The 26,959-nt window shown below is 30.7% G+C and overlaps 1 protein-coding gene across 1 annotated transcript; it reads right to left on the bottom strand.

Annotated features, from left to right (window-relative positions):
• Positions 1-2,063: 2,063 nt before the first annotated feature.
• Positions 2,064-26,958, bottom strand: LOC131852573 (sodium-coupled monocarboxylate transporter 1-like). Its single transcript, XM_059203242.1, has 13 exons — positions 26,581-26,958; positions 20,078-20,294; positions 18,144-18,303; positions 15,115-15,180; positions 10,772-10,823; positions 10,342-10,409; positions 9,200-9,354; positions 7,671-7,811; positions 6,258-6,482; positions 5,303-5,484; positions 3,750-3,988; positions 2,939-3,217; positions 2,064-2,290 (listed from the first exon to the last, which is right to left on the bottom strand). Exons 2-13 carry the CDS (start codon positions 20,275-20,277, stop codon positions 2,261-2,263), a joined length of 1,797 nt encoding a protein of 598 aa, XP_059059225.1. The 5' UTR covers positions 20,278-20,294; positions 26,581-26,958; the 3' UTR covers positions 2,064-2,260.
• Between the last annotated feature and the right edge of the window lies 1 nt (position 26,959).

Here is a 26,959-nt window from a genome sequence, read left to right as displayed (position 1 = left end):
CATCATTTTTGATTACATTCAAAAGATATTGGCTATATGACATATTGGTTTGTGTTAAACACATATATTTATACAAAAATAGGGAACCAATAGGCTATTTATCAACTTGTATACTAGGTAAATAGCCTATTGGTAATGGACCCTCGGTTTTTATTTTCGATTATGCAGCGTACTATTTCTTTGGCTAAGCCTAAGAGGTCCCAAACCTTGTGATAACGGGCTCTATGTAAGGATAGAAATAGTATCAGAATCAAATAAAAAAACTTGTCAATGTTAGCTTGAAAATTTAATACATTGATTCATTTGACAAGGTACTTGTGCTTATCGTAATTATTATATTATATTAACAATAAATATAGTAAATAGTAATAAAACTGATTTATACCCGAACGAGAATCTTTATTAAGATTTAGTGTCAAAAAGTATTAAGTTCAGTCAGGAGAACATTTATATGTATGTCTCATTTGTATTATCAAAACCGATGTTGTCTTATTGGAAATATCGCGAATATATTTAAATATCACAAAATTTTAATTAGAAGTTTTCAACTTTCTAGTTGTTATTTATCGTAAATGTTTACTTATCGTTTATAAATAAATATTTGGAGATTTGGATTTTAGCAGTTTCAATTAAGATAAAGGTTGCCTTCATTAAACTTTCATTACAATTTCATTTTCAAACGATATTCTGATTATCATGTCTCTTATTTAATACCACAGCTATCTATACATAGACATCATATCATATAAACGAGTTTGTATAGAATCCTGAATTTGTTTTTAAATTGTGTTTTTTTACAAAAATATTTTTCATGCCTATATGTATAGTATAGGTATGTATATAAATGAATACCTATTTACGAGTACATGGCATTATCATAAACAAATAAAATAGTAGACTTCTTAGTATCGCCATTATGAACACACCAATACGTACGACTACGTACATATTTTACCGTCACTTTTGGTAATTCGTATTTTTACTCCTCGAGGGTACAAATTTTAGATCGATTTTTGTAAGAAGAATAAATAGAGCAACTGCGTGTGAAGAATATATAATAAAACTTCTGAATAGTTTCTCGGTATTATCAAGTATCAAATTATATTAGGTAAGTAAAATAGCAATTTTTCAAAGTATTTCACAGCAAAAAAGTTTTAAACCTCTAATAGGACAACGTTAAACAAAATTATTTTATAAGTACCAATAAAATACTGAAACATTCTACTACTACTATAGTATTATGATATTTAATTAAACATTAATTCAAAAATCTAAAATGCAGATGATATTTTCCAAAAGTTATAATATCAAAATATTTAAAAATAATATAGCCGGCATACAGCACACATATTTATAATATATAATATGTTCATAATGTTTAACCTGATATAATATTTGTAGGTAAATCTACATCAAAATATTGATTAAAATACAACCAAAAAGAAATTATTAGGTATTATTTACAAATATAATTTGTTGCATTTATTTAATAGTAATAATTAGAAAATTTGCGTAGGTATATCGTACATTTTTTCAAAAGTTTAACATTTATAAAAAAAAAATATACATTAAGTTATTTATTTATATCTATAAATCGGTTAATTTATTCCAAACTATAATAAATATATTCATATATAAATATATTATAAATAAGTTTTTATTAATAAATATATAAATTATAAACAGGAACAACAGACATCACTATATATTTCTTTTTAATTCACTACGTCGAGTTTATCATCCACAATCATTGAGTACGACATCTGTTACAATTAATTGGTCCCAACCATTAAAATATTCTACTAAAACGTTTCAAAAACCCTTAATTATCTATATTTAACCCTCTGCCAAATAATTATTTATCGTCCTAGTTGACATTGAACTATAGTAAATAAATCGTCCGTTAAATACTTAACAATTCGAGACATAACATATTTTAAGTAGAAAATCTATAAAAATTAAGTACGACTAATCGACGATAAATTTTTATCATATGCTAGTCAATATCCGCTTTTGTATAAATATTTAAGGACGTAATTATACTATATTATACTATATCATAATAATCATCTGACATGAGTTAATAACTACTAAATAAATTATTCTAGCAACTCTGAGTAGCCACCTAAGTCACAATTTGACAACTTTTTATATAATCAAATACTCACTTCATCTACATAAGTATATTATAATTAGGAAATTAATATAATTAGTCAATATGAGTTCATTTGTAGATTATCACAGCTCATGTCACCTCACCTCATTTACTGGATTCACCACTCACATCAATCTGAAAAATAATAATTAATATATGAAAACTAAATCACATATAAAGAGAGCATCTACTTAAGAGAAGAGTGAAGTCTGATAGAAATTCTATTAGAATTGTCGATTAATCCAAACTTGAAAGCGATTCGTAGAAACTATGACCCACAAAAGTTGATGACCCACAAATTTTGTTATTTCTGTGTTCTACAAATCTGTATCTTGTCTTCTGACTATCTGAGGAATTATTTTACAAGACTCCCACAACCTCCTATTGCTACTCCAAGTACCAGTAATATCCTCTAGCATAAAATCAAATTATGAAATGAATTGAAATGAGGGTTGTGTTTTATTATTTATATATTAATTTTATATTATATAATTCATAGTCATATAATTCATAGTCAGTATAATTCATAGTCAGTTTTCATAGATCACCATGGTTTAATAAGAGAAATGGAAACGGAAGCAGAATCAATACATATTGAAGTAATAGTATACATAAACAGCACCACACGAAATATAGAATATATTATGTTGGCAGTGGTATTCCATACCATCGTAATCTATATGCAATAACAAACTAAATATGATATTACATATTATACGCAAAAGAAACGTCAATTGCGAACGTCCTCCAATACGAATTTGGTTGAAAAGCAATGTGCATTACCTTATTATTTATTCTGTTTAGAATTAGAGGAGCCGACGGTGCAGGTGAGTCGACCACTTTAGCGGCCATGACGCGACGAACCTCTCCTATATTCTCATGCGCTTCGTTCGGAAGCCACCTCCACATTACAGGGGTGAATAGTTCAGCATCCATCTTGGTAGGATCGTGTTTGTCAAAGAAATATCCGACGATAGCGCCAACTAGCAATGTCGAAAATAATCCTAACGGAGCGATCCAGTGGTAAGATACGCGGAAAAGAGGGAATACTGTTTCCGGATCCTGTAAAAATATATATTCTTTTTTAAGCTTCCATTTTTAATTTATTTTTATATTCAGTATGTGTTTTGTATTATAATAAATTTAGGCACATCCCTAATCTATTCTTAAAGTTAATTATATAATCAAAATAAAGCTTAAAATTTTCCTCTGTTTTAATTATTATGTTAATTATACAGATAATCATTGTATACCTACTAATATTGATTTTAAAATAGGTATTGCATAAAATAAAGAAGGAAAAGTAATACTGTTATTTTACTATTATATGGTAAATCGAAGTGTCATTACAGGAATGTAATTTATGTGGTTATTACATTTCCCTTCTCATTTGCGAATTTACAATACTATGATTATCTATAGTTTTCAGAAGCTTTAAGTGGTACAAATGTTTGCTAATTGTAGTCGAATAAAAGGTCAATTAAAATATATTCTAGACTTAAGAACTGACATTAAAACTCAGGTCAACAGTTTATACTTGATTTGAATACATACAAACAGAGGTATATATTGAATAATATAAAACAAAACTAACCAAACTTTCAAAAATAAAAGTAGAGTTTGCCGCGCATTCTGCTGTCAGATTTAATGGCGGCGCCCTGAGTCCGCTGGCAGCAGCGGCTTGCGTCCCAAGTGAGGTTGTACCCGCTACCAATGCTCCTGCGATGGCTCCTGCAATGGCCCCCTTGGGCCCAACCCACCAGCATGCCATGCCAAGGGTAAATACACCACATGTGGCACTGGCAGCGATCGCAGAGAGTGCAGTCGCTACACCTGGTCAAGTTAAGATATATTGTGAAAAATAGTCTCGACAATAATACACTAAAACTAATGTATCGCCCTCTCGAGGTCTATTGAAGGTAACAATGGTGTAATGGTTTAGCAATCTGTTTTATTACCAATGGTCGCGCGTTTGCTTCCTTACACGGTATAAACGTTTGTATACATGAGTATGACTGTTTGTATCTATCTGGGTATTTTCTATGTATCTACATATGTATTTGTATCAATTGTCTAACACCCAAGCTCTAGCTAGCTTAGCTTGGGACTAGATGGCGCTGTGTGAATTTTCTTGCGATATTATATACGAAATATATATTGACATCACTATGACACTGATATTGTATTGTTGGTGCTATTTATAATATAATTAATGCCATTACCCATAAATATAAATATTTAAGTAATAGTAAAGTTCTCCAAGTAAATATTTGTGATTATCAAAACATTGTCAACTAAATTTAGCCATGATCAATATCATTTTTGCATAACATGATATAAGGACTTTGATGGATAATTAGGCAAATATTTTGATCGTACAAAACAAAATATTGTCAACATCAGCAGTAATATAAATAAATCTGAAATGATGATCCATCTTATTTCAGTAAGTATGCACAAAGAATATTTTAATAATGTGAAATGAATAACAAACAAGGATTCTATACCTCGTAACAATACATAAAAACATATAACGGTGCTCTATATACATAAATAAGTAGGTACCTAATAAGGATACAAAACCGCTTATTGTAAAGGTTTTGTCTCGAATGAACTCAATGTTGTCCTAGTGCGATAGTAATACGCACTAGATATATATCGGGGCTTATGACTATAGTCTTTGATAGACGACAAACATTGGTACTACACGTTTGTTTTAACTATTACGTCTCCAGTTTTACATACATGGTGATGTAATCTGTTTAAAGCTGTTTTGCAGGCTTCGTGACCACTTATATATAAAGTGACAATTGATTTTAAATGATGGGAAATATTTGGAGGTTTCGAATCTAAAGTGTGCTATCTGCATACTTCAGATACTATTAATGATATAAACTAATCACCTAGAAAACTGCCTCTGGAAACTATTGTTTAAAGTGGTTAAATCCTGGTGGACTCGCCATATTCAACTAACTTATCCGAGTTCATTCTAATGCCATAATCTTATACTGGTGCTAGGGTAATAGCATAAAACCCTATGAGCTATTCCATCGTCTTATCTCCCATAAAAAGAAAAAGAAATCGATTGAGTCATTAACATAATATAGAAACAGCACGATGTAATACAAGATCGTTGAATATACTTACCGAGAACACCTCCAAGTTTTGCAATAACAACCAGCATAACGATGGAGATTATGGCCAACAATGCAGTCACAGAGCGAGCCAACAGACCTTCAGTCAGAGGCTTCAGCCGCAGCCGAAGCCAGCCATGCAGGATGTCCTCGACTGCTACTAGAGCGCAAGCATTCAGCACTGCTGACAATGAACTAAAGAAAACATGACCACCCTGAGTATAGTCGAAAATGTATTCGTATCTATAAAATATGAATATCGCACATCCAGTACTATAATGGGTTAACTCAAAAATTTGTCTTCAAAGCTAAGACTTCAGAGTGACTTTTTCAAAGTTTGTTTATTTTGAGTTAGTGTGCGTTATGTATACTCATGTCGTATGTTGTGTAACTTTATTTATTACATATGAAAATAACCTAAATAATTCTTTAATTAATTAAAAAACTACATAAATAACTACACAGTTTTATAAGTAATGTTAACAACACATTTCCTATATCTGTGTTCCAACAGGAACAGGAGATAACGAGTTCATACAGAGATGTCGCCAGAAATTCCATCAATTCAAAAAGATATCAGATCTTATCAAAATCCGGTGTGTCAAATTGTTTTCTTGATATTGCTTTTATCTATATGATGTAACATGACATTAGACAAGTATAACTAAATCTATAGGTATATCATGACTATATTAAAATAACAAGAATCAGAATGTATATTCATTTTTTATTAAGCCATATTTGTATACCAATATTATAAAATCGAAAGTTTGTAGGTCTGGCTGTTTATTTTTTCTTGTTTAAAATCATGCAGAAGTTCATAAGATTTAAATTAATGAAAATTTCTCCCTTCCACTAGGCTAAGGATTTCATGTTAAGTCAGTGAAAGTTTTGTAATCATTTTACTTTCATCTGCATTCATTTCATTCAATGACATTAAATTTAATGAATAATCAATTGCTACTTACCTCAAACCAGCACCAAATACTCCAGCTAAGAAGACTCCAGCCAGCCCTGGGAGATGTTGGGTCTTGGAAACATAGGTGACGAATGCCGGAAGCAGCCTGTCATTCACCAGGGGCACACCCCCCGGATGGCACCCGCCAAGGACCCAGGTCGCCCACGCGGCTAGTCCGCACCATACACACAACGATATCGCCAGGATAGCGCCAACGCAGAATATACCTAAAGCACTGGAACATTTTAGACGTGTGAATGGCTAGAAGGCGACATTAGCGGCCGTCTCACGACATGTATCGTGTAGTTTTTTAAATTGAAATAAAATAAATAAATACGAGCTGTAGTATTCCAAAAAAATTTTGTATGAAATTGGTCAACCAACTTTTTTACTTGTTTACATAAATTTATTTTGATTGTTCATTTGTTTATTCCATATGCGCAACATACTTCGACCACAACATGTTTTTGCATGAAACTACATAAATACTTATTTTAAGAGAATGATTACATGTGGTTGCATATATTAAATTGTGATTTCGTCCTAATAGGGACTATGCCAAGTCATACATTACTGTTAATTGCTCTGTGAGTAGGCCCAACAAACTCTGAGCAACAATGAAATTTACGGATTGAGCATGTATTGTATATAAAATTAAAAATAATTATGTAAAGTGACATTACATAAATTGCATGTGAAAAATAACGACCTTGAGCTTAAATATACATTCATCATAGTCATTTACGTTATAAATTGTCTTTCTATATAGAACACATGCAAGTAACGTGACGTAGTATATAGTATCTAGACGGCAACTTAATTTTCAAAATTATTCTCATATCATATATTTCATTAAAATAATAAAAATTTACTACTTTTAAATTGATTGCAGGTTTTTTATTAAAATTAAACAATAATACACGTCGACTATTTATATAATATTTAAATTGCTTGCAATTACACATTGCCAATTTAGAAGAATATATATTGAAAAATAAATTAATATTAAATAAAAAATACATATAGAAATTATGTAGGTATTCACTTTCGCTAATATTTTCTACACCTGCAAAATACTTAAACAAATAAATAAAATATAGAGCACTGATAATCGTTAAAACTGAGACAGTAACATACCTTGGTTAACAGATGCATCTATTGTATCAATAGAATGAATACCTAGTCTTCTGTTTTTATTACTGTGTATAAAATGAAATATTATTTCATTTAATAAGAACAATCTTAATTATAATCCTCTTTTACTTCGGCGTAATCAGGTGGAAAAATTTATTCTAAATAAAAAACATAGACAATATTTGGCACACCACTGACGTGGATGAGTCTCACGCGAAATATCATATTATTTCTATAAGAATATGAAAAGCAATATTTATAATGGTAGTAACGATAAAATTGAACTCACATGATTGCCTGACGCTTAGAAGGTAACGCTATGTATCGCTGTACCATAGTCTGATTGACAGAGTTGAAGCACGTCCAGTAGAGGAACCCGCCCACCAATGCACCCCACCCTGTCTGGCGCTCGTACGGTGAAAAACTCCAACTACAACAAGCCACAGTATAATAAAATCTTTTATATTCGTACAAACAGTAGTACAATGTGTACTCTATATAGTCAACAACTTAATATTTGGGCCTATTTATTGCCAACTTAAAAAAATACGAATTACGTAGATTCTTGTCTCTCTGCCTAAGATAGGTAATAGAACTACACTCTACAACGCAAAAGATTTTGTACAAAATGTACATTGGTAAAATTCTATTGATATGACTTGTGTTACTACAATACATATATTATATCAATTATTACATTGTCTATTATATGTATATACATTGTGTATACACATCCATACATATATTAATATAACTACATATGTGGTTAATTATTAAATGGTATATTTACGACATTGAATTTTTTAATTAGTATGTTAATTATTTTGTGAAAGCAATAAACCGAATTAGTATGTTAATTATTTTGTGAAAGCAATAAACCGAAACAAAAGGATAATGTTCATTTTGAATACAAAAAAATAACTAAGTAATTTTATTGACATAATCAAAATAGCAAATCCTGGCTGGCTGAATAAAAATAACCTAACTGGCTGGCAACCGTCGCACAGTGGGAACTGACTCATTTTCATCTCATAAATCTATAACTTCGTATTAATTGTATAAATATTGAATTACAATTTGATAAAATAGAAGCCACTTTACTATTATAAAAACTTTGAAATTTTACGTATGTTTTTCCTGTATGTCGTTCTTTTTTGCAATTCTATTTAATTATGTAAGTATTCAAGTTCAATCATTACATAAAGAGATAAAAACCAAGTACATTTAATTTTAAGTTCATTTAGCATGAATACAAAAAAATAACTAAGTAATTTTATTGACATAATCAAAATGGCAAATAACTGGCTGGCTGAATAAAAATAACCTAACTGGCTGGTAACCGTCGCTCATAAATATGAACAGCATCACGGATATTACGTCATCATATGACGGCCAGCTCATCCATTGGCAGAAGGTGTAATGCCTTCGTATCCTTTACATTCACATATCTCACTATGTTACTGAGATACAGCTTACTAAGCAAATTGTTTGGCAGCTACAATAGGTGACCTACGGGGGAAAGGGGATTATTAATAATGTTGACTGATGATCTTATTGCTAGCAATGTACTAGTCAGGTTGACCTCCACGCGGTTCCACCTGGAATCTATCGTGATTAATTTTTGGTGAATTAGTCACGATAGGCTCACCTGATAACTGACCTGACCTCGTCTTCATCTCATCATCCTCCACTGGTACTCCGCCATCGTGAACTGTTGGCGCATGCGGGTGCGCCATACCATTATCATCCATAAAAAAAATAGGTGAACCAAACGAATATGTACACCGAAAAAATGTACTTGGGTTTCGTGAGACTTACTTAGATAAATCGAGTCTTCCAGATTCAGTGGCTATACTGATCACAGACTTGACTCCACCGACGGCAAGCGTTCCGGCAGAAGCCACCAGCACCACGCCTATGAACATTATGCCGGTCTGCACGGAGTCCGTCCAAACAACAGCACGGAGACCACCCTGAACAAAACCAGGTTAAATCTATACTCTTGGTTTTCACCAATTTTACAATTTTCCCAATCTTAGGGTTCCCGATCTCTTGACTTTGATATAATAACCTCAATATTTCGATAATTTTAAAAACCTAACGATTGTACAATAATACTTAATACCTTTTTCTTCTTATACGTACCTACCCATACCTTTTTATGCATTAGTAAATTAATTATTATGCATACATTATACAACTTACGTATTCTTAGATGATAACAAAAGCATATTTGAATAAATATTGAATTGAAGAACACAATTTTTCCTCATTTTTTTTAAATAAAATTTATCATAAGCAATTACAGCCACTATTTTACATTGTACATTTAACCCAAATATTTGAAGAGATTAATGAAATAAATTGATAATATGTTGTTGTACAAATGGTATGCAAATTATTACTGGAAACGTTAGGAAAATAGAACCTTGAAACAATTGTGGTGCTACACAATAATTGTATTTATTTTAAATCGCAATTTTCACATATTGTGGAACAACACAAAAATATAGAAAACTATTCGGCAGCTATTATACGATGTATGTGTAGAATTCCAGTTTAAATAAATATGTTAAACAGTCAACCACTAAGTTTTTCAATCTCTAAAGCGTGACCATTTTAACTACAGTCTCATTTAACTATTTTAAGATCAATTATTTTGATGGAATCAGGGAATTACAAATGCCGCTACAAACAGTGAGCGGTGGAATCATAACACATCCTATTATAAGAGAAGTTTGCTGAATTCCAACAGCACATTTGAGTGAGTGATTATGACAAAAAGCATTCTATATATTTACTTATAGACATGGTAGATAAGAATCAGATAATTGGTGTCATAGTGCTAACAAAGGCAAAGGCTCCGCATGCTGGTCTATCAAAATTCTTAGTATATCTAACAAATATAAAATATATATCACATATTAAAAAAAGTTGCAGTTTTTATGGTAGGTACTTACTAATACTGTGTAAACTCCGCATATGAGTACCATAACACCGCCCACAGCAAACACATTCATGCCCGTCACTGCGAAAAATTTATGTTCTTAACAGATATAGAAATATGCATACATAGGTAGAAACGGGGAAAGATCCGTAGCCGGTAAAATTTGCAAAATTTTATGTAATATAAATTTAAATATAATAGTATAAAATATTACTAAATATCCACGGTAATGAAATATCCATCCATCAAATGTAAAGAATAATTTTAGCTTTATATTGTCAATTATAAATAACATAGTATTTTTTCTACAAATTGATATTAAACAATTAAATCAATCTGGATTGTTAAAAACAGTAACTTATCACCAGAATAAACGTGGAAATAAATAATTAAATAAGATCACCAATACCCCAGATAACATAATATTACATACCAATACTTACATTGATTAAACGCCAACGCTGGAACATAAACCACCATAGGCAGAAATAATACCTGGAGCAAACAGGTAAATTTAATTTGAAAAATATAATAAATGAACATAATTTTTAACATTACAACAATAGAACGCACTACAATAACAGTGAGTAAAACGATACTTTTGAAATTACTTTTCTATACATACACATATTCATTATCCTTATCAAAGAGAAACGTTCATTATTTGTTTATTGCTAGAAAATATTCATACTTCCCTTACTTATAATTCTGCACTACATGATAATCATAATTTCAGTGAGATAGACATTGTAATTTTGAATTTCATAAAAATGAAAGTAATGAGTTTTGCAAGAAAATTTCCAGAATCATTGGAAAGATTATAATTAGAAATGAGTCACTACAACAAGTGGCTAAAATTATATATCTTAGACGTAAATTCAGTACCAATAGAATACCAATATATAAACTAGAATAAGAAATGATGAGACTAATATAAAAAATGGCGATAAGGGGAAACTGAATCAAAATTTATACCAAAAATCTCAACTAGCGATAAATACAACTCTTGCCGATACTATTTTATATTATAAAAAGCGAGACTTCACGAACGAAAACAATGTCGGATAAAAGATATGTAAAATGAATATATATATACCTAATGAAAAAATAAAAGAATATAGGTATTGCAGGAGGTATAGACTAACATATATGATAAGATGAATAGTGCGCTATCTGATTGAGAAGTCCACTGGGAGAGAACTGATATGTATATACCTGTGTGTAAAGTGAATGAAGTTATGAATGTGAATAAAACTAGAATAGAATTAATGCTTTCTGTCTATCCTACACCCTGGCGTGAAGATAGATAGACGCTATACATAACCGCCTAATATAGAATTATATTAGAGAGATACTATCTTATTGATACTTGAGATGCATGTTAACGTAACGGGCGAGTCATGGTCAAAGTCCATGATAATGACCAACCTTGGCTAGCAATCGAAACAAAAATAAACATTTAAGACAAGTTAATGTGTTGTCTCTGTCTTTAATATAATAATATATAGGTACCTACGTGGTGTGGTGAAAAGGTGAGAGGTGACGAAAGTATACGTGTAACGATTTGGGTCATATTAAATTTATGCTGTGAAATGTAAGTGTCATCGATTGTCACAATAAACGAAAAAAATAATGTAAATATACAAAAGCAATACGTATTCGGCAGTTGCATTAGCAAGAAGACCTATTTGTACTTCCAGTCATATATTTGGGTGTAATAAAGTAATTATAATTTATTAATAAGGTATATTAATAACTTTTACTTTTGGACTCAGGTATCATAATAACATTTTGAGCAGTGATACAAAAATGGATTTAAACATTAGTCAGACAAATACCAAACCACCACAAAAATATATTCTGAGACAGACGAGCAACTGGAGCAATTATTTATCAATTGAATAACATGAGCCGCCTAGACAGAAAGTATTATGTAATGTCTCAGTTATTGAACCCTGATTTAAAATACAGTGTTACAACTCTAATATTATATATTTATTTTCAGACCAGATATTTTAGAGATAAGTAGATCAAAATATGTTCTATTGTATATATCCTGATATATATTTCCTGCTTCATTCATTTGTCTTCTCTCGCAGATAGTAAGTACATAATCTATCGAATCATGAAAAGTCAATCTAGGCATCTCCTAGCTTGTTTAATCCGCTCATCCGACAGTCTTTATACAAACACTCCCTTACAATTATTTCTATAAGCCCAGACAAATATAATATACTAGATGTCCCGGCAAACGTTGTTTAGCCTTAAAATAAAAAAAAAAATTAGGGGTGGACTAACATTTAGGGGGATGAAAAATAGATGTTGGCCGATTCTCAGACCTACTCAATACGCTCACAAAATTTCATGAGTCTCGGTCAAGCCGTTTCGGAGGAATATAGGAACGAAAACTGTGACACGAGAATTTTATTTATAAGATTATACCTTTTCAAAGGTAGGCAGGTACGCTATGGTTTGTATAAAATATACAACACTGTAGGTAGCCTTCTACAATGGCCCAATTGGTCAGTTGTGAACAATTGATGTTGACCGTTCACATTGAAACGACACCAAAGTGTTCAAAGTCCATAATTGTAAGCAAAGTTAATGACCTATTCGTAGACACTAATGGGAAATTCCTGATATTTTGTAATGCACTGAGCTAGTCAGCCGAAGCGTTACTTTATTATAATTCTATCATGTTACATTCGTCTTTTATTTTTTACATTGCACTGAATAAAATATTTTTCTTTCTTTCTTTCTTTTTTTCTTTTGATATTGCTTTTTAATCTGAAGTTTAAATTAAGCGCGTATGTCGAAATTCAATCAATACATAACAGTTATTCCAAATTTTAATTTAATGTAAGTAAGAAATAAATAATTTATATAATTATATTTCTATCCTACCAATAAATCTATTATTTTAAAATTATGTACAAAAGACATATAAATTATTTAAGAAATATATGATACCAATAGTCAATTTAAAAAGTAAAAACAAAAATAAATACGTGACATAATTATTTAATAGTTACCTACTTAATATTCTTTGGTACAATAAATAGTAAAAGAATTAACATAATTATGTTCTGTGGTCAGTTATTACGTATGTTTTTGAGCTTCTTATAGAAATGAAATAATATTTTTAGGCTCCACTGTAGGTACTATAACATTTTTTTTGTCTTAGTAGCATTATTATTTTTTAATAAAGAATAATCCTCATTGCAAATTTAGGAATATGAAAACTATAATAAAATAGAACGGTAAAAGATTAGACGAAATATGTCGACCGATTAATTAACCGATTAATAAACCGATTAAAGAACCCGTACTGTACAACGCCTAATTATATATAGTTTGAGCTGTTAATAGGCTCTTTAATCAATAAATTGGTAGAAACATCTGGTATTTTAATGACGTCATAAACCGTGTTAACATACCAAATTCAGAAGCCGTCTGCGATCGCTACGATTTAGCACTTTAACGATAGAATAATCGGATTGATCTCCACATAATGCCGAGTATCTAGTCTACAAATATGTCACTCTGTCACAATTTGCATTATCTACATTATTGGTAGAATCTATTAGTAACGTCACTAGTGACCCTAACCGTAGGCATGGTACCGATCATTCATTTACCAATAGCGTATCAAATCGTAATAAATACAGCTAAGTATATATCAACAGGGCTTCTACACAGTGACCTTAAAAAACCTAATGGAAGTAAAACAATTGAAAAATAAACATTCATCAATGATAAACAAGACGAATAAACTGCTACATTCAACAAAAAGTACAATAGGAAATACATTACTTTTTTAAATCGATTAAATGATGTTACGAATACATAGAAATATACGAATTATTTATCAAGTGTGACGTACTTTAATTAAGATGAGAAGTAGACATCTTTATTATATACACAGTTTAAGATAACAATATTTTATCTACATTGGATATGTTAGACAGCCAGCTACAATAAAATAAGTAAAGTATATAACTCAAGGTCTAAGTATATTACTCTGTAAGACATTAATTTATGTAAATAACATTATTATATGATTGTACTAATATTGTGTTGGTAGAAGTTCATCGTCCTCAAATCAATAGGTACTATAATGCCTCACACCGAAATGTAGGAACTAGAATTGCAATGAAGTTCTTTTACTATAAGGAAATAACAAGACAAATTACGAACCGTCTAACTATATTAATAATGAATATTAAACACAAAAGATTAAAAACAGTAAAAGATTTCTTTATTTACTGTAAAAATATTTATTTTTTTATCGCTGTTTTACCAACATATCTACAACATAACCTTTGGATATAGAAACTTGGAAATATACTCACCATATTCTATTATATAATGTAGATACTTAACATTAAAGTTTTTTAATACTACGAGAATAGTCTATAAAAATACAGTGATAGATTAAGCTAATTTTCACCTTATATTTTCCCGCGCAATTATAAAACATTTTTAAATTGTTAAGTATAAATAACAATTAAGTAAAAATACCCAAAAATATACCGTGTTTAATAATCTGTAATTCTAGTAATCCTTTATTATATTTTTCTCAGAAAAATCTACAATTATATAAATATATTTAAAGTATGAGAACAAAACACTAATAAAATTGTAACAAAAGAACTTTGTTTTTAACTAATATTGTCCTAACAAAATAACCCTGTTCCTATTAATTAAACATGCACCCAATAGAATAATTATTATAATTAGAAAAAAACAATGTCATACAAGGTACAACAGTTTGTATGTCACTCACCTCGTCCAATAGGAAAAGTACCGACGCCACCGCCCGAACATGCCGGTTGAATCTTAACTCTAAATACTGCAAGCAAACAGTAATAGTTATAATTAATAATTGATGAAAATATTATAATTAGGAGATACCAAATAGTACATTGTTTACCGCGGGATAAATCAGATACGAGGCATATAAATACGTAATTTCGTCTAAGTGGTTAAATCCAATAAACAATTATCAGATTAGTGCCAACTGATTTTTTCTAATCAAATTTGTAACATTTATACACGCACTAGGTAGACTTTGCAAATAGTCATCTGTGTAAGATCAGTACCAGATATTTTTTTAACATACCATATAAAAACAACGTTGTGTGAAACTTTGCAAACGTATCTTTTTTTAGAAGTTTGTTACAAAGATACAATTCTATTACAATTCTCATAATGGCGGTGCTAATTCTAAAAAGCTACTTGTACATATATTGGCTACCGACTACATTAGGTACTTTGTTATTTCAGTTACATAAAAAAAACTCCTATCATTTAAAAAAAATATATGTAATAATAAAATAGCGATACAGTACCACTATAGGTACTGTGTCGCGATTTTATTAACATACTCTTACAAGACTCTTGAGTCAATGTTTTCATCTGCATCAAAACCGTATGTTTCAAATTACTTTTCCAACTAACACTCCGGCTATCGTAAACAACTTAATTATGACGAATGAATATGGTATGCTCGCTGTTTTCATTCATAGCATTTCATTAATAAGATTTGACGATTGCGTAGTTAATTCCAGCAGCCGAACGATACACATTAAACTATATTCGTATTATATAAACGCGACTCAAGAACTATTGTTGTATAAGTAAGTTAGATCTTAGTTTAATCTGTTTACTTAAAAACAGTTGATTATTAACAAGGTAAGAGTTGATGAATATTATTTTGTATTATATTCTGTACCCATCCTTGCTTCGCACTGTAAAATGTATATGCAAGTACATATTCCAAAAGATACATATTCTGTACCTCGTATAGTGAAAAACGTATGAAAATCTATTCGTGGTTATGCATAGCGAAAAATGTACGAAAATAGCGACCTTATGCTATTAGGATTTTTTTTAATTTAATCTACCGAACAGAGATTTATATTCCTGTATCATTCACACAGCGCCATCTAGTCCAGTTCAATCTAAACAGAGCTTGTGTTATGTATACTAGACAACTAATATAATTACATAGATATTTTTTTGTATATACATACATATTATATTATACATATAACACACCCAGACCAAAAAAATCATACAAATGTGTGTACCGTGCGAGGAATCGTACCCACGACCTTTGGAAGTAAAGCGGTGTGCTCAACCACTAGACCACCAAGACCGTCAAATAAGAAAACGTCATATAAACAAAAACATCTCCACTGGCGGTCATCATTTCAAATTCAAATTTATAAAATTTATATTTACACAAGTTTCTAACTTTAACAAAAACGAAAATTAAGATAGATATTCTATTGAATCAGGTGTCTACACATGCCCAATTATTTTACAGTTCTGAATTGAAATAAATATTGAGTACTCATTATGGTATTGTCTACATTTTTTTTAATAAATAATATTCCAACGTATGCGTCTATTAAAAATAAGTTTGCACGATTTACATGATAGGAATGTCCTTCTGGACTAACTTAAAATTAATATTACTATTTTTCGCTTATCTGACCTACTAACATTACAAATGAAAAAGTGAGATGATATTCATTTATGGTTTTAAATAATAGAATGTAGGTATATTTTAATATACTTTTGGTGCACCAGCAGATACTAAATAAATAATATATTTTTTAACATTAAATGATTATAAACTACAGGCCGTTAGTCGGGACTTCTATTTTTTTTTTAATACTGAGTAACTTTGGCATTTATAATATTAATATGAGGGTAGTATGGTGTCTTTTCATATTATACTTATAATGTAGTGTATACATTTCCTTTTACATTACTTTGACTTAATTTTATATAATATTTATTTATTATAGCTGGCTATAAATACTTACTTAGTAGCGAATTAAAAGTAATATTCAGTTGGTTAAAAAAGTATGATAACATTACGCCTTTTAAGACGAAACAACATTATCTTTAACATGTTTTATAAGGTAGATACTCATTGTACTTTGATACAAAATTATGATATAACATAGAATAGTGCAATACAGATTAATGATGAGCATGCGAAAGATATATTTACGTGATTTTTCTGTGGACTTCGTCCCCGAGATTTTTTAGTCTTGAGATTTGTCTTTTGTATAATTTAACTTACTCATTTATTAAACTTTGTTACAAAATTAACAAAAATTCTTGATTGGTAAGATTATTTAAATCAGATACAATGATAAATAATCTAATTGTATAAAAGTATGATGTAATAAATCAATCGTTAGTTATACAGATACGTTACGTTGTTTACTTCAAATAATCACATTCAAACGCTTACACAATGCATAAAAACAGTCAATCTTAAAGACACTGTCAATATTTTAAAACGATTGAAATTGATCTCGTGATTGGTAAATATTTTCATTCTAGTTTTCATTCCTCAAACTTATATACCTACATATATCAATTGCTCGCCTATGTCCTATTCCAGGCTTATTTTATAGATAAGCTTACCTATAATGGATTGAATTTGTTAACAGTATTAACTATCACCGAAAGTTTAGTCGGAAATATAAATTGATATATACTTATTGTTTTGATCATTACCTAATTGAAGATTGACGCTTTTTACATCGAATCAATGAAGCAACACATTAATAGGTCATTATTATAGGTTCAAGTGATTTTTTGGTATTAATAAATATATTTATAAATATTGAAATGACAGAATAAGAAGTATGACATCTTATTCGTCTGAAATAGCAACTCATGACTGGCAACACACGATAACGTTATGATCGCAGTGTTATTCTGGTAGTTACCGCATATTATCAACCTTTTCACCAGTCAAATAATAAAAAAATATTAAAAAAAACTTACCTCATATGAGGAGGATAGCCTCAATGTACAGAATACTGGTAAATATACTGTGGCAACCACAACACAGCTGAGTGTCACTCCGACCACCACCAGCCAGTACTGTGTACCATAATTATAGATCTCGGCCGGTGTTCCCAAAATCGTTACACCTGATACGTACCTGTTAACAACATATCCTTCCATATAAAATGTAAAGAAAAACGGACTTTTATTAAATATTTTATATTTAATAAAATTGTTGAGTTTTTACTTATTTTATTCTACCCTCATGGGGGGAATGATTATTAGTAATGTGAACTAATTACTCCATCGCTAACAATGTACCAAGTCAGGTTGACCCCCACGCGTTTCGCTTTGGAAAGCATCGTGATTAATTCCTGGTTAGTTTGTCACGATGGGCGAACTGACCTGACCTTATACTCATCTTATCCTAAACTGTCAGTTGAGTCAGTCAACCTCAGTGCAGTTCCAAAAAAAACTGCAGTAGTGTTAGAAAGCGATATTGTTAAATATAACAATTATATTTTTAGGCGATGTATCTTTAAAGAAGTAATGCTATTTAAAAGATTCTGGTACGTTACTCTAGACGAACATGGTAGATAGGTGCTCCCAAATAGCAAGACACGTCTACCATCCACCTCTAATATGATAATCAAATTCCAAAATGTACGAGTAGGTACAACTAATTTCCAACTTAATTTAATTAATTAAAAAGACAAAAAACTGCATATATGAGCAGTACTTGAATATGATAACTATCTATATAGTTTATATACCGTAGTTACAAAGTCCATTGACCTCAAATTAAAGATGCAATCCATTGAAAATAAACGAATGCAATTTAAACTCCTGCCAAATGAGTTGATAATTTCTACGTCACGAGTCATGTCTTCATTAATTGAAACAAATTCATTCACAAATCTAGGACAAAACAATGATCTTAACAATATATGAATGTTGTAAATAAATATTTTTAGACGACCTTAATAATATAAATCTGTTATGTGCAGTAAATTATATTAATGGCTGTCATTTATGTAAGTACTGACTGTATGTTATAATTTCTTTTAAATAAGTTACTACCATAACGATTCTAGACCTTGTTTTGTATTAAAACTAACCCTGATATGACAGGGTAAATCTATTGATAACAAGTCTTCTCAAGGACCGACTGAATATCATCTGTGATACACTATTAATACGATTAATCGGTCTACGGAAGCGATAGAAATTAAAAATGTCTCAATTTCAACCGGGAAGATGGGTTAAAATTATCATCTGTGAAATCCCGGTATAAATAAGTTCAAACAAAGACCGGTAGTATTCGTCAAAAAGTGTAAGGATACCATGAGTACTGTGTCGTGATCTTTCGCTAGAAAACTAGTGACGGTAGTAGAACTGCTGACACCTACTGACATTGACATAGCTTTACCCCTCGGCTCGTGACCACGGCTAGTGCGACCTACTCAAAACGTCAATTAACGTATAATCAATATACCTTTATTTACCATAAAATTATTTGTGTTAAGACCTGATTAACGTATTATAAAAGACAGTTTAAAAATAACCTTTGTAATACTGTTTTTATTAAACCTTTTAACTCCTTCAACTTTCTCGTATGTCTTACGTTTTGGGGACAGCATTTATGTATACTCGAGCAATGTTTTTTTGTAACTGTAATAGCAAACTCTATGACGGTACCACCTGATGGTAAATGGTAAAAATGGTCACAACGTAATTTTTCATGCGATACTACACAGTTGGGCTAATATACTATGCCTCTATACCCTATATTTCACTATCATAACTTTTTCAACAGAACTATAAATTAAAAAGCAAACTGCTGGACTCGTAATATATAGGTAAAGGTATACACCCAGACTGGTTACAAAATCGGAGATAGTTAAACAAGCGAACAAGAAACTTATACTTACGAGGCTATAAGTGACATAGCTACAGGAAAAGTTGACATTGCTCGCCCTCCAAGCAGGTAATCTTTGATGTCCACTACGGCTTTGGCTCGAGAACCGACGGCGCTATACCACATTCCGCCAGCGCAGGATGCAGCACATAGCACCCCGAAGGCAGCGTAGTCTCCTACACCGAACCCACCCTCCTCCAATGTGAACGTCATCTTGGCCTAATAAGGAACTGTAACAATAACAATTATATCAATACTAATATTTTAAAGGTGAGTAGTTTATTGGTTTGTTTGTTTGGTTGGTCAGGAACTTCTGATACGAATTAAAAATTCCTTGTGTTAAATATGTGCTATAAAATATCACTAAGAAGAATAGTGCGAAACATCAGTAAAAAATATTACAAAAACTAGGAAAATGTATACAGCATAAATTAATACATGGGCATTCGTGCATAACTTATAGAATAAAACAGTGTTTCTTTATTAATCTCTAAAGTATAATCAAGTCTGCCATCTTTTCACAACATTCCTTGCTATTCTTATTTTATTTATTTATCAGTTTGGTTATAAGAGGTAGAAGTGAGTTTTTATATTTGGATCCATGAATATCAAGTTCATTGGTTCAGCCATCAGTATAAAATTTGGCATGACATGGAGTATGTAGAACGGATAAGCTAATATTTATTCCAGTCCATCTATGTACATGCCAATCAGACAACATCGTTAGGCCATAAGCTCCACTAATTAAGAAATAGTCTACTTCACGTCTTTATATCAGATTGATCATAGCCTATACTAATAAGTATAAAGATCACTTAGTACAGAAGAAGACTACTTAGATGACCACCTGCTATTTCCGAATAGATACAATATTGAAACCTTCAAGAAAAGAGCTTATTTCTTAAAAGGTGGGCAACGCCCTTGCAATTCCCCTCATGTTGCAGGTGTGCATGGGTAGCGGGTGATCACTCATTTCAATACGAAATCGGTGACCATCGCCTAGTATTCAATCCGTGTATGTAAAGAATTTAGCCCACTCCTCCAAATAAATTATATGAGTACATGGTAAGCTCCCAAATAACTTCAACTGTATCACTTCCTACGTAAACTATACCAATAAAGATCAATATATCTAGATCTATTCAGAACGTAGAGTCAGTCATTCAGTCAATTACTATCGTAGTGCCGAACATAATTCTAGATCTGATTCAGAACGTAGACTCAGTCATTCAGTCAATTATTATCGTAGTGCCAAACATAATATTAGAAATGACTACAATTTGCTGAAGATGCAAAGTAAAATGAAACGTTATAGATTCATTCTAGTGATTTCATAAAATATTTACGGGGCATTTATTAAAAATATAGAATGACGTCAAGCCCTGACCTACTTTGCATTATAACTATATCGTTTTTCTTTTATTGATGTTAAGAGTAATAAATCATAGATCGAATAATATATCGAACTGCGTTTTTTATATAAAAAAGATCTTAAAAATATCAAAGTGTTTATTACATCTCTCATGATCTTGAAATACCTCTTCTTGTTGACTATAACGTTTTTATGGATGACGAAGAATAGGTGCTCTCACCTGTAAATACTATCCTCTTCTGCTGATGGGCTACCCGTGGCAGAGAATAGGGTGAGAATAATGTCAAGATATATATAACAAGATTATTATTATTATAATATTATTATGAATTTTTACCTTACAGGTTGAAATAACAGAGCACCATTTAATGACATATTATGTAAGTACCTCTGTGTAAATGACTATTAATGAACAACCATTAACACTACCTAGGTAATTAATAAATCGTATACAAATTATGAGCTCACAAAGTTATATTGAAACGTATTGTAAATTTGGAACAAATCCAATAGACGACATGTCATTGCGCCACCCTTGTATGCATGACTTTTACAATTTCTTTTACAATTCTAAAATAATAAATAAATAGTTTCAACGTACATATATTATATTAATAGCCGAGTTAATGTATAATTAAGAAAGGTGTTACGTTCCATATGAATGTCGATAGTTATAAGGTCAGTGGATGGTCGAAAAAGAGATGGATGGACTGTGTGAAAGGTGATATGGTAAAAAAAACCAGTAAATAACGACATGACTGCGAACAGGGATGAACGGAAGAGAAAAACATATTACGCCGACCACAAATAAATAGGATAAAAAAGATGCAGATGATGATTAATATATTATTTATTATAGTAGCTAATAAATCATGACATTGTGCTCTGTGATCCACCCTGTACCCTCAACACATTACAAAGGTGCTTGGCGTCTGAAGTAAGAGAGACAGAGGTACCCAAGCACACGATTTTTTCAGAGATAGTATAATGCTGGTAATAATTATTCTTAGCATTAAGATTAATATTTATCCTTTTTAATTCCTTTAGATGACTTCAAAGCTACTAGCTTACAACTAGTCTTATTACAGAAACTGTTACGATAATGAATTCTGAATATAATCAAGGAAAATAATTTCTTGTTATGTTGATGACTAGCTGAGCTCGCGACGTTGTATGCATAGTATGTTCCTACCTTTATGTTTACCTTTTAGATATAATAAAATCATTAGAGATGAAAACTGCATATTGTATATATTCTTGGTTCACGTACAAACGGTAAGAAGTCGGAAAAAAACTTAAATGACGGCCTCGGTGGTTCAACGGTTTTAACATGCTTCACACCATACAAATATTTGTATTCATTAGTATGATTGTTTGTATCAGTCTGAGTATTTTCTATATTATGTATTTATTATATATGTAATAAATGTGTCTATATATTTCTATCTGTACTCATATCATAGGCTCGTTTGTTTAACTTGGAACTTGGAGACAACGCTGTCCTAAAATATTAAAATACAAATCTCGCAAAGTTATCATCACTCAGGTTAAGCTGAAGTGTCAACGCAGCCTACATGGATTATATTGATTCTATTATATATATAATTTGTTTGAAATAAATTTACCAATAATTATAATAACTAATTATTCCTCTTTAACCTAAGGTTGCCTGGACAAAAATGCTATTTAGCGATAAGGCCGCCCATTATAATTGTAATTATGTTTTTTTGTATTTAGTATACATATTAATTTATGTAATAGTTAAATTCTTTCTTTGAGAGGAACAATAAAGAGTTTTTTCATTTCATTTCATTCATTATTTTTTTATGGAGAGGTTCTATTAAAATTATAAACATAATATATAATTAGAAAAGAAAGCAGAGATTCTGTTATGGCCAACCAACATCCAACTGTTCTCTATCTTATTAAATAAGTACGGTCATATAAGAAAATTAACTTAGAACGTTATTGCATAATAATTTTCTATCTATGGAAATCTTTTTAAATAATCATACGATTTTGATTTAAGATGAGATACGTCATTCGTTTTATCGTCGGTCAGATGTTATTGATATATCAGGACATTGTCTTAAATAGATTGTGCTAAAATTATCGTGCGTGCTGAGGCCTGCAGCAACTGAGGGGCCTCAATTATTATAGCTGGTTTAAAGTCCATTAATTAACTTTGACACGCCACACGAAAGTAAGACAGGGGAAGCGAATAAGACAAGCGAATAGATTGTTTACAGACATAATTATCTGTTGTAAATATTAAATTTTATACAGTAAATATATATACAGGTACTCGTATATTTATATTTTGATACAAAAAATTAGTCCCTACTTATCATTTGTTCAACAAAATCCTGTCTTGAAGAATTTCAAATTATAGATACATGGAATATATAATAGATGTAAAAGTATAATTATTAATATAAAAGTTGCTGAGAAACTAAGAACGTCCTTCGAAGGCGATTTTAGTGTATTAGCTTCTTGTAAAATAGACATATGAAGTTAGACATCGGTACTGTAATCATTCATGGCATATCATATTGAAGATATAAATAATTAACTAAATACTTTTTGAACAATTTTGTAATTTGATTAACGGTAGCCAAAATGCTCTTAATTTTATAAACCAATAAGAAATTCATATAAATACATTAAATTAAATATACCGTCACGACTGTTATACCGTACGTCATGATCAACGCAAAATAAAGGGTGTTCACATTTCGCTGTTTAATTTTTTTTTCTTAATGTTAATGTTTTGTCCCTTTGGGTGTATGGGCGATAAAGCGAAAAGCCAGGAAATTGTAGTAAGTTGTATAAATCATATATAGTACCTATATAAAGAAACACTACTAACTATAGCCAGGAAGGTAAATCGAAAGGAAGAATAGAAAGAAGTGACAATTTAGAACAGAATTTGGTATTTGAAATATGAAGCTTATACAATAGATCATAGACTAAATAAGTGGCCTGTCTTCTACAGTATTTATGTAAACCACTAGGCTACGACTCTTTTTCGATTTCAAGCAAACAATATAAAATAATAAGAAAATATAATTTATTTGTACTTTATCTACTTACGATTGCTATAACTATATTCTAATCCCATAAGTTTATAAGAAAAGTTTGATACATTTTTTATTATGTCTTATCTTCCACAACTTTATCTTGAGCATTTTTCTCATAAAATAAACAATTAGGTACCGAGCTATTTCCTGAAAACTTGTTTATTGCACCTTTAATTAAAAATGGCGGCTACGCTCACTGCGAAGGTTGTAAACTTGTATTTTTATCAGGGCCATTACTTAAACAACAATATAATATAAGTCGAGTGTCTATTGTTCTATAAAAACAATATTATTTCGCTCAGTCTCTGATCCATCAATACAGTTCAGTGTCGATTACGAAAAGTATCATCAAAATTGAAATCATCTGTATCCTTCTCTTGTCTAGAGCTTAGCTAAGAATACTCACCATGTTCCAGCTAAGCAGCTAAGTATACACCCGTACTTTTTTGACGCAAAGTAATTGTTTTGGGTATACTTTACACAAATTTAAGTTCTCTCCAGTATTCCCATAAGAAGACTTATGAGAAACTAGTTGTTATTTTTTTAATAGATAATTTTTCCATGAAATATACACGAACAAAAGTCTCTATAATACTAATAACCCTGGATAATTCAGATAGCGCCACCTAGTTCTGAGCTAAGACAAGCTTGTGTTATGGGTACCATACAACCGATAGCTATATCTACTTATATACTTTTTTAAACGCGTACATAATATACATAGAAATCACCCAGACAAACAACTAAGAAATACAAATGTTGCATCGTGTGATCCATACTTTCCACTTATTTTTTTTTATATACGTCGGCGAAAAAGTACCTATATGGCCCACCTGATGGTAGATAAATGATTACCGAAGTATTGATATATCACTTCTTCAACTTTTAGCTTCTTCTTCATTCATTAAGTACTTAAAGTAATCAATTTTATTAATTTAATATTGCAAATTATGTGACCTGTAAAATTCAATTAAATCCAGCACCTATTGATGGAATGTGATAGGAATCAAGAAGAATGCGAACTATTTATTAAAACTTTTAATGGAATTAACAACTATGATGTGGGTATTATTCAGAGGATACTACATTACTCTGTAATTATTTAGCTTTTGTTTTAGACTTGTGTTAATTAAGTTACATATAACGGGATACATGTTTAGAAACAAAAACCCAAAAATCAATTTAGATAATAAAAAGAGTGAGATACATAAGTGAAATTAAATCAATTCTCTCAAATTCTCATATATTTAATTTAATCTATAAAGTGAAACAATAAATCCATCTTTCCAAGAAATAATTAATTGCCATCCACTCCTACTGTCGATATTAATACAATTTTATAGCAGTAGTAACCAAAAGTAGTAAACAAAGCAACTATTTTTGTAGTAATAATTTTATAATATTAATTTATGTGGGTATGTTGCACGGTTTGTGTTGCTTTAGTATATAGAATTACCTCATTAAATAAAATCAGTTCGAGAATGATCTGACGTTTTACTACAATTTTGTTTAGACAAACGCTCAGAAAGTATTACTTATTATACTGAAAGAAATATTGGTGATATTTCTGGTAATTGAATTACTACTTACTTACCCACCTAAAGCAAAAAAAATATGCCGCTTACGCGAACCGTCTACCATCAGACTGGCCGTATTCTTTCAATGCTCATGTGATGGTAGAGATGCTATGTCGATTGTCAGTCAATAAACCACAATAAAAGTGTACCTACTTCTTTCAGCACACCTAAATGCCACAAAAACTATGCAATACTTAACTTACTTATTGATACATACGTATTAATAACCTTTTTAAAGACGTGTTTTACAAAAAAACAATTAGTACTGATTTAAATAACTTTATATACCAAGTTTATGCAATGTTAGTACTTACCTATAAAGCAACAGATAATTTTAGATAACGTTAGTAGTTAACATCCAACTGCAATTAACGTAACTACTAATATTATAAAAATATGCGGTTGATAACTAATCTACGAGACATGAAGAAAATTTCAATAAATAAAACAACAAAATTAAATACTGAACAATTAAATATATCATTACCTTCAATTGAAATTCTTCGAATAACTTAATACGGAAGAAGCGTTAAATCGCTCGCACCCACTATGGTGTGTTGCCAATCATACAAGGGCATAAGCAGTTTGGCGCACTGGCAACGTCACCTAAACTGCACAGCCACATTACTAAGTTACTTTCACCGTTTCACTACAACCACTCGAAAAACACTGCCTCAACAGTGAAACGAATGCAGCTCACTGCTCTCCGAAAAAGTTCACATTGATAACTCAAAACTCCCGCGCAGTCTCAGCAATATAAAAAATGAAGCGCACATATATATACGTATGGATCTATGAGGATATCACCCGCGGTTTTATGTTCTATTTATAAGTAGCAAGTGAAGCATGTCACACGTCTATGTTGA

Source organism: Achroia grisella, unplaced genomic scaffold, assembly GCF_030625045.1.
Source record: "Achroia grisella isolate CSIRO2021 unplaced genomic scaffold, CSIRO_AGI_Agris_v1 utg856, whole genome shotgun sequence".
Taxonomy (NCBI): Eukaryota; Metazoa; Arthropoda; class Insecta; order Lepidoptera; family Pyralidae; genus Achroia; species Achroia grisella.
Note: the sequence above shows the minus strand (reverse complement) of the source record. Positions and strands in the feature narration are given on the sequence as shown.

Bases quoted from the DNA above. Each gene is read 5' to 3' on its own strand.
- LOC131852573 (XM_059203242.1), bottom strand. From the start codon at position 20,277: ATGACGTTCACATTGGAGGAGGGTGGGTTCGGTGTAGGAGACTACGCT. The intron at 15,181-18,143 runs GTAAGTTTTTTT...GTTTGCTTGCAG, and splicing joins GGCTATCCTCCTCATATGAG to TATTTAGAGTTAAGATTCAA. The intron at 3,218-3,749 runs GTTAGTTTTGTT...ATATTTTTACAG, and splicing joins CTTTTATTTTTGAAAGTTTG to GATCCGGAAACAGTATTCCC.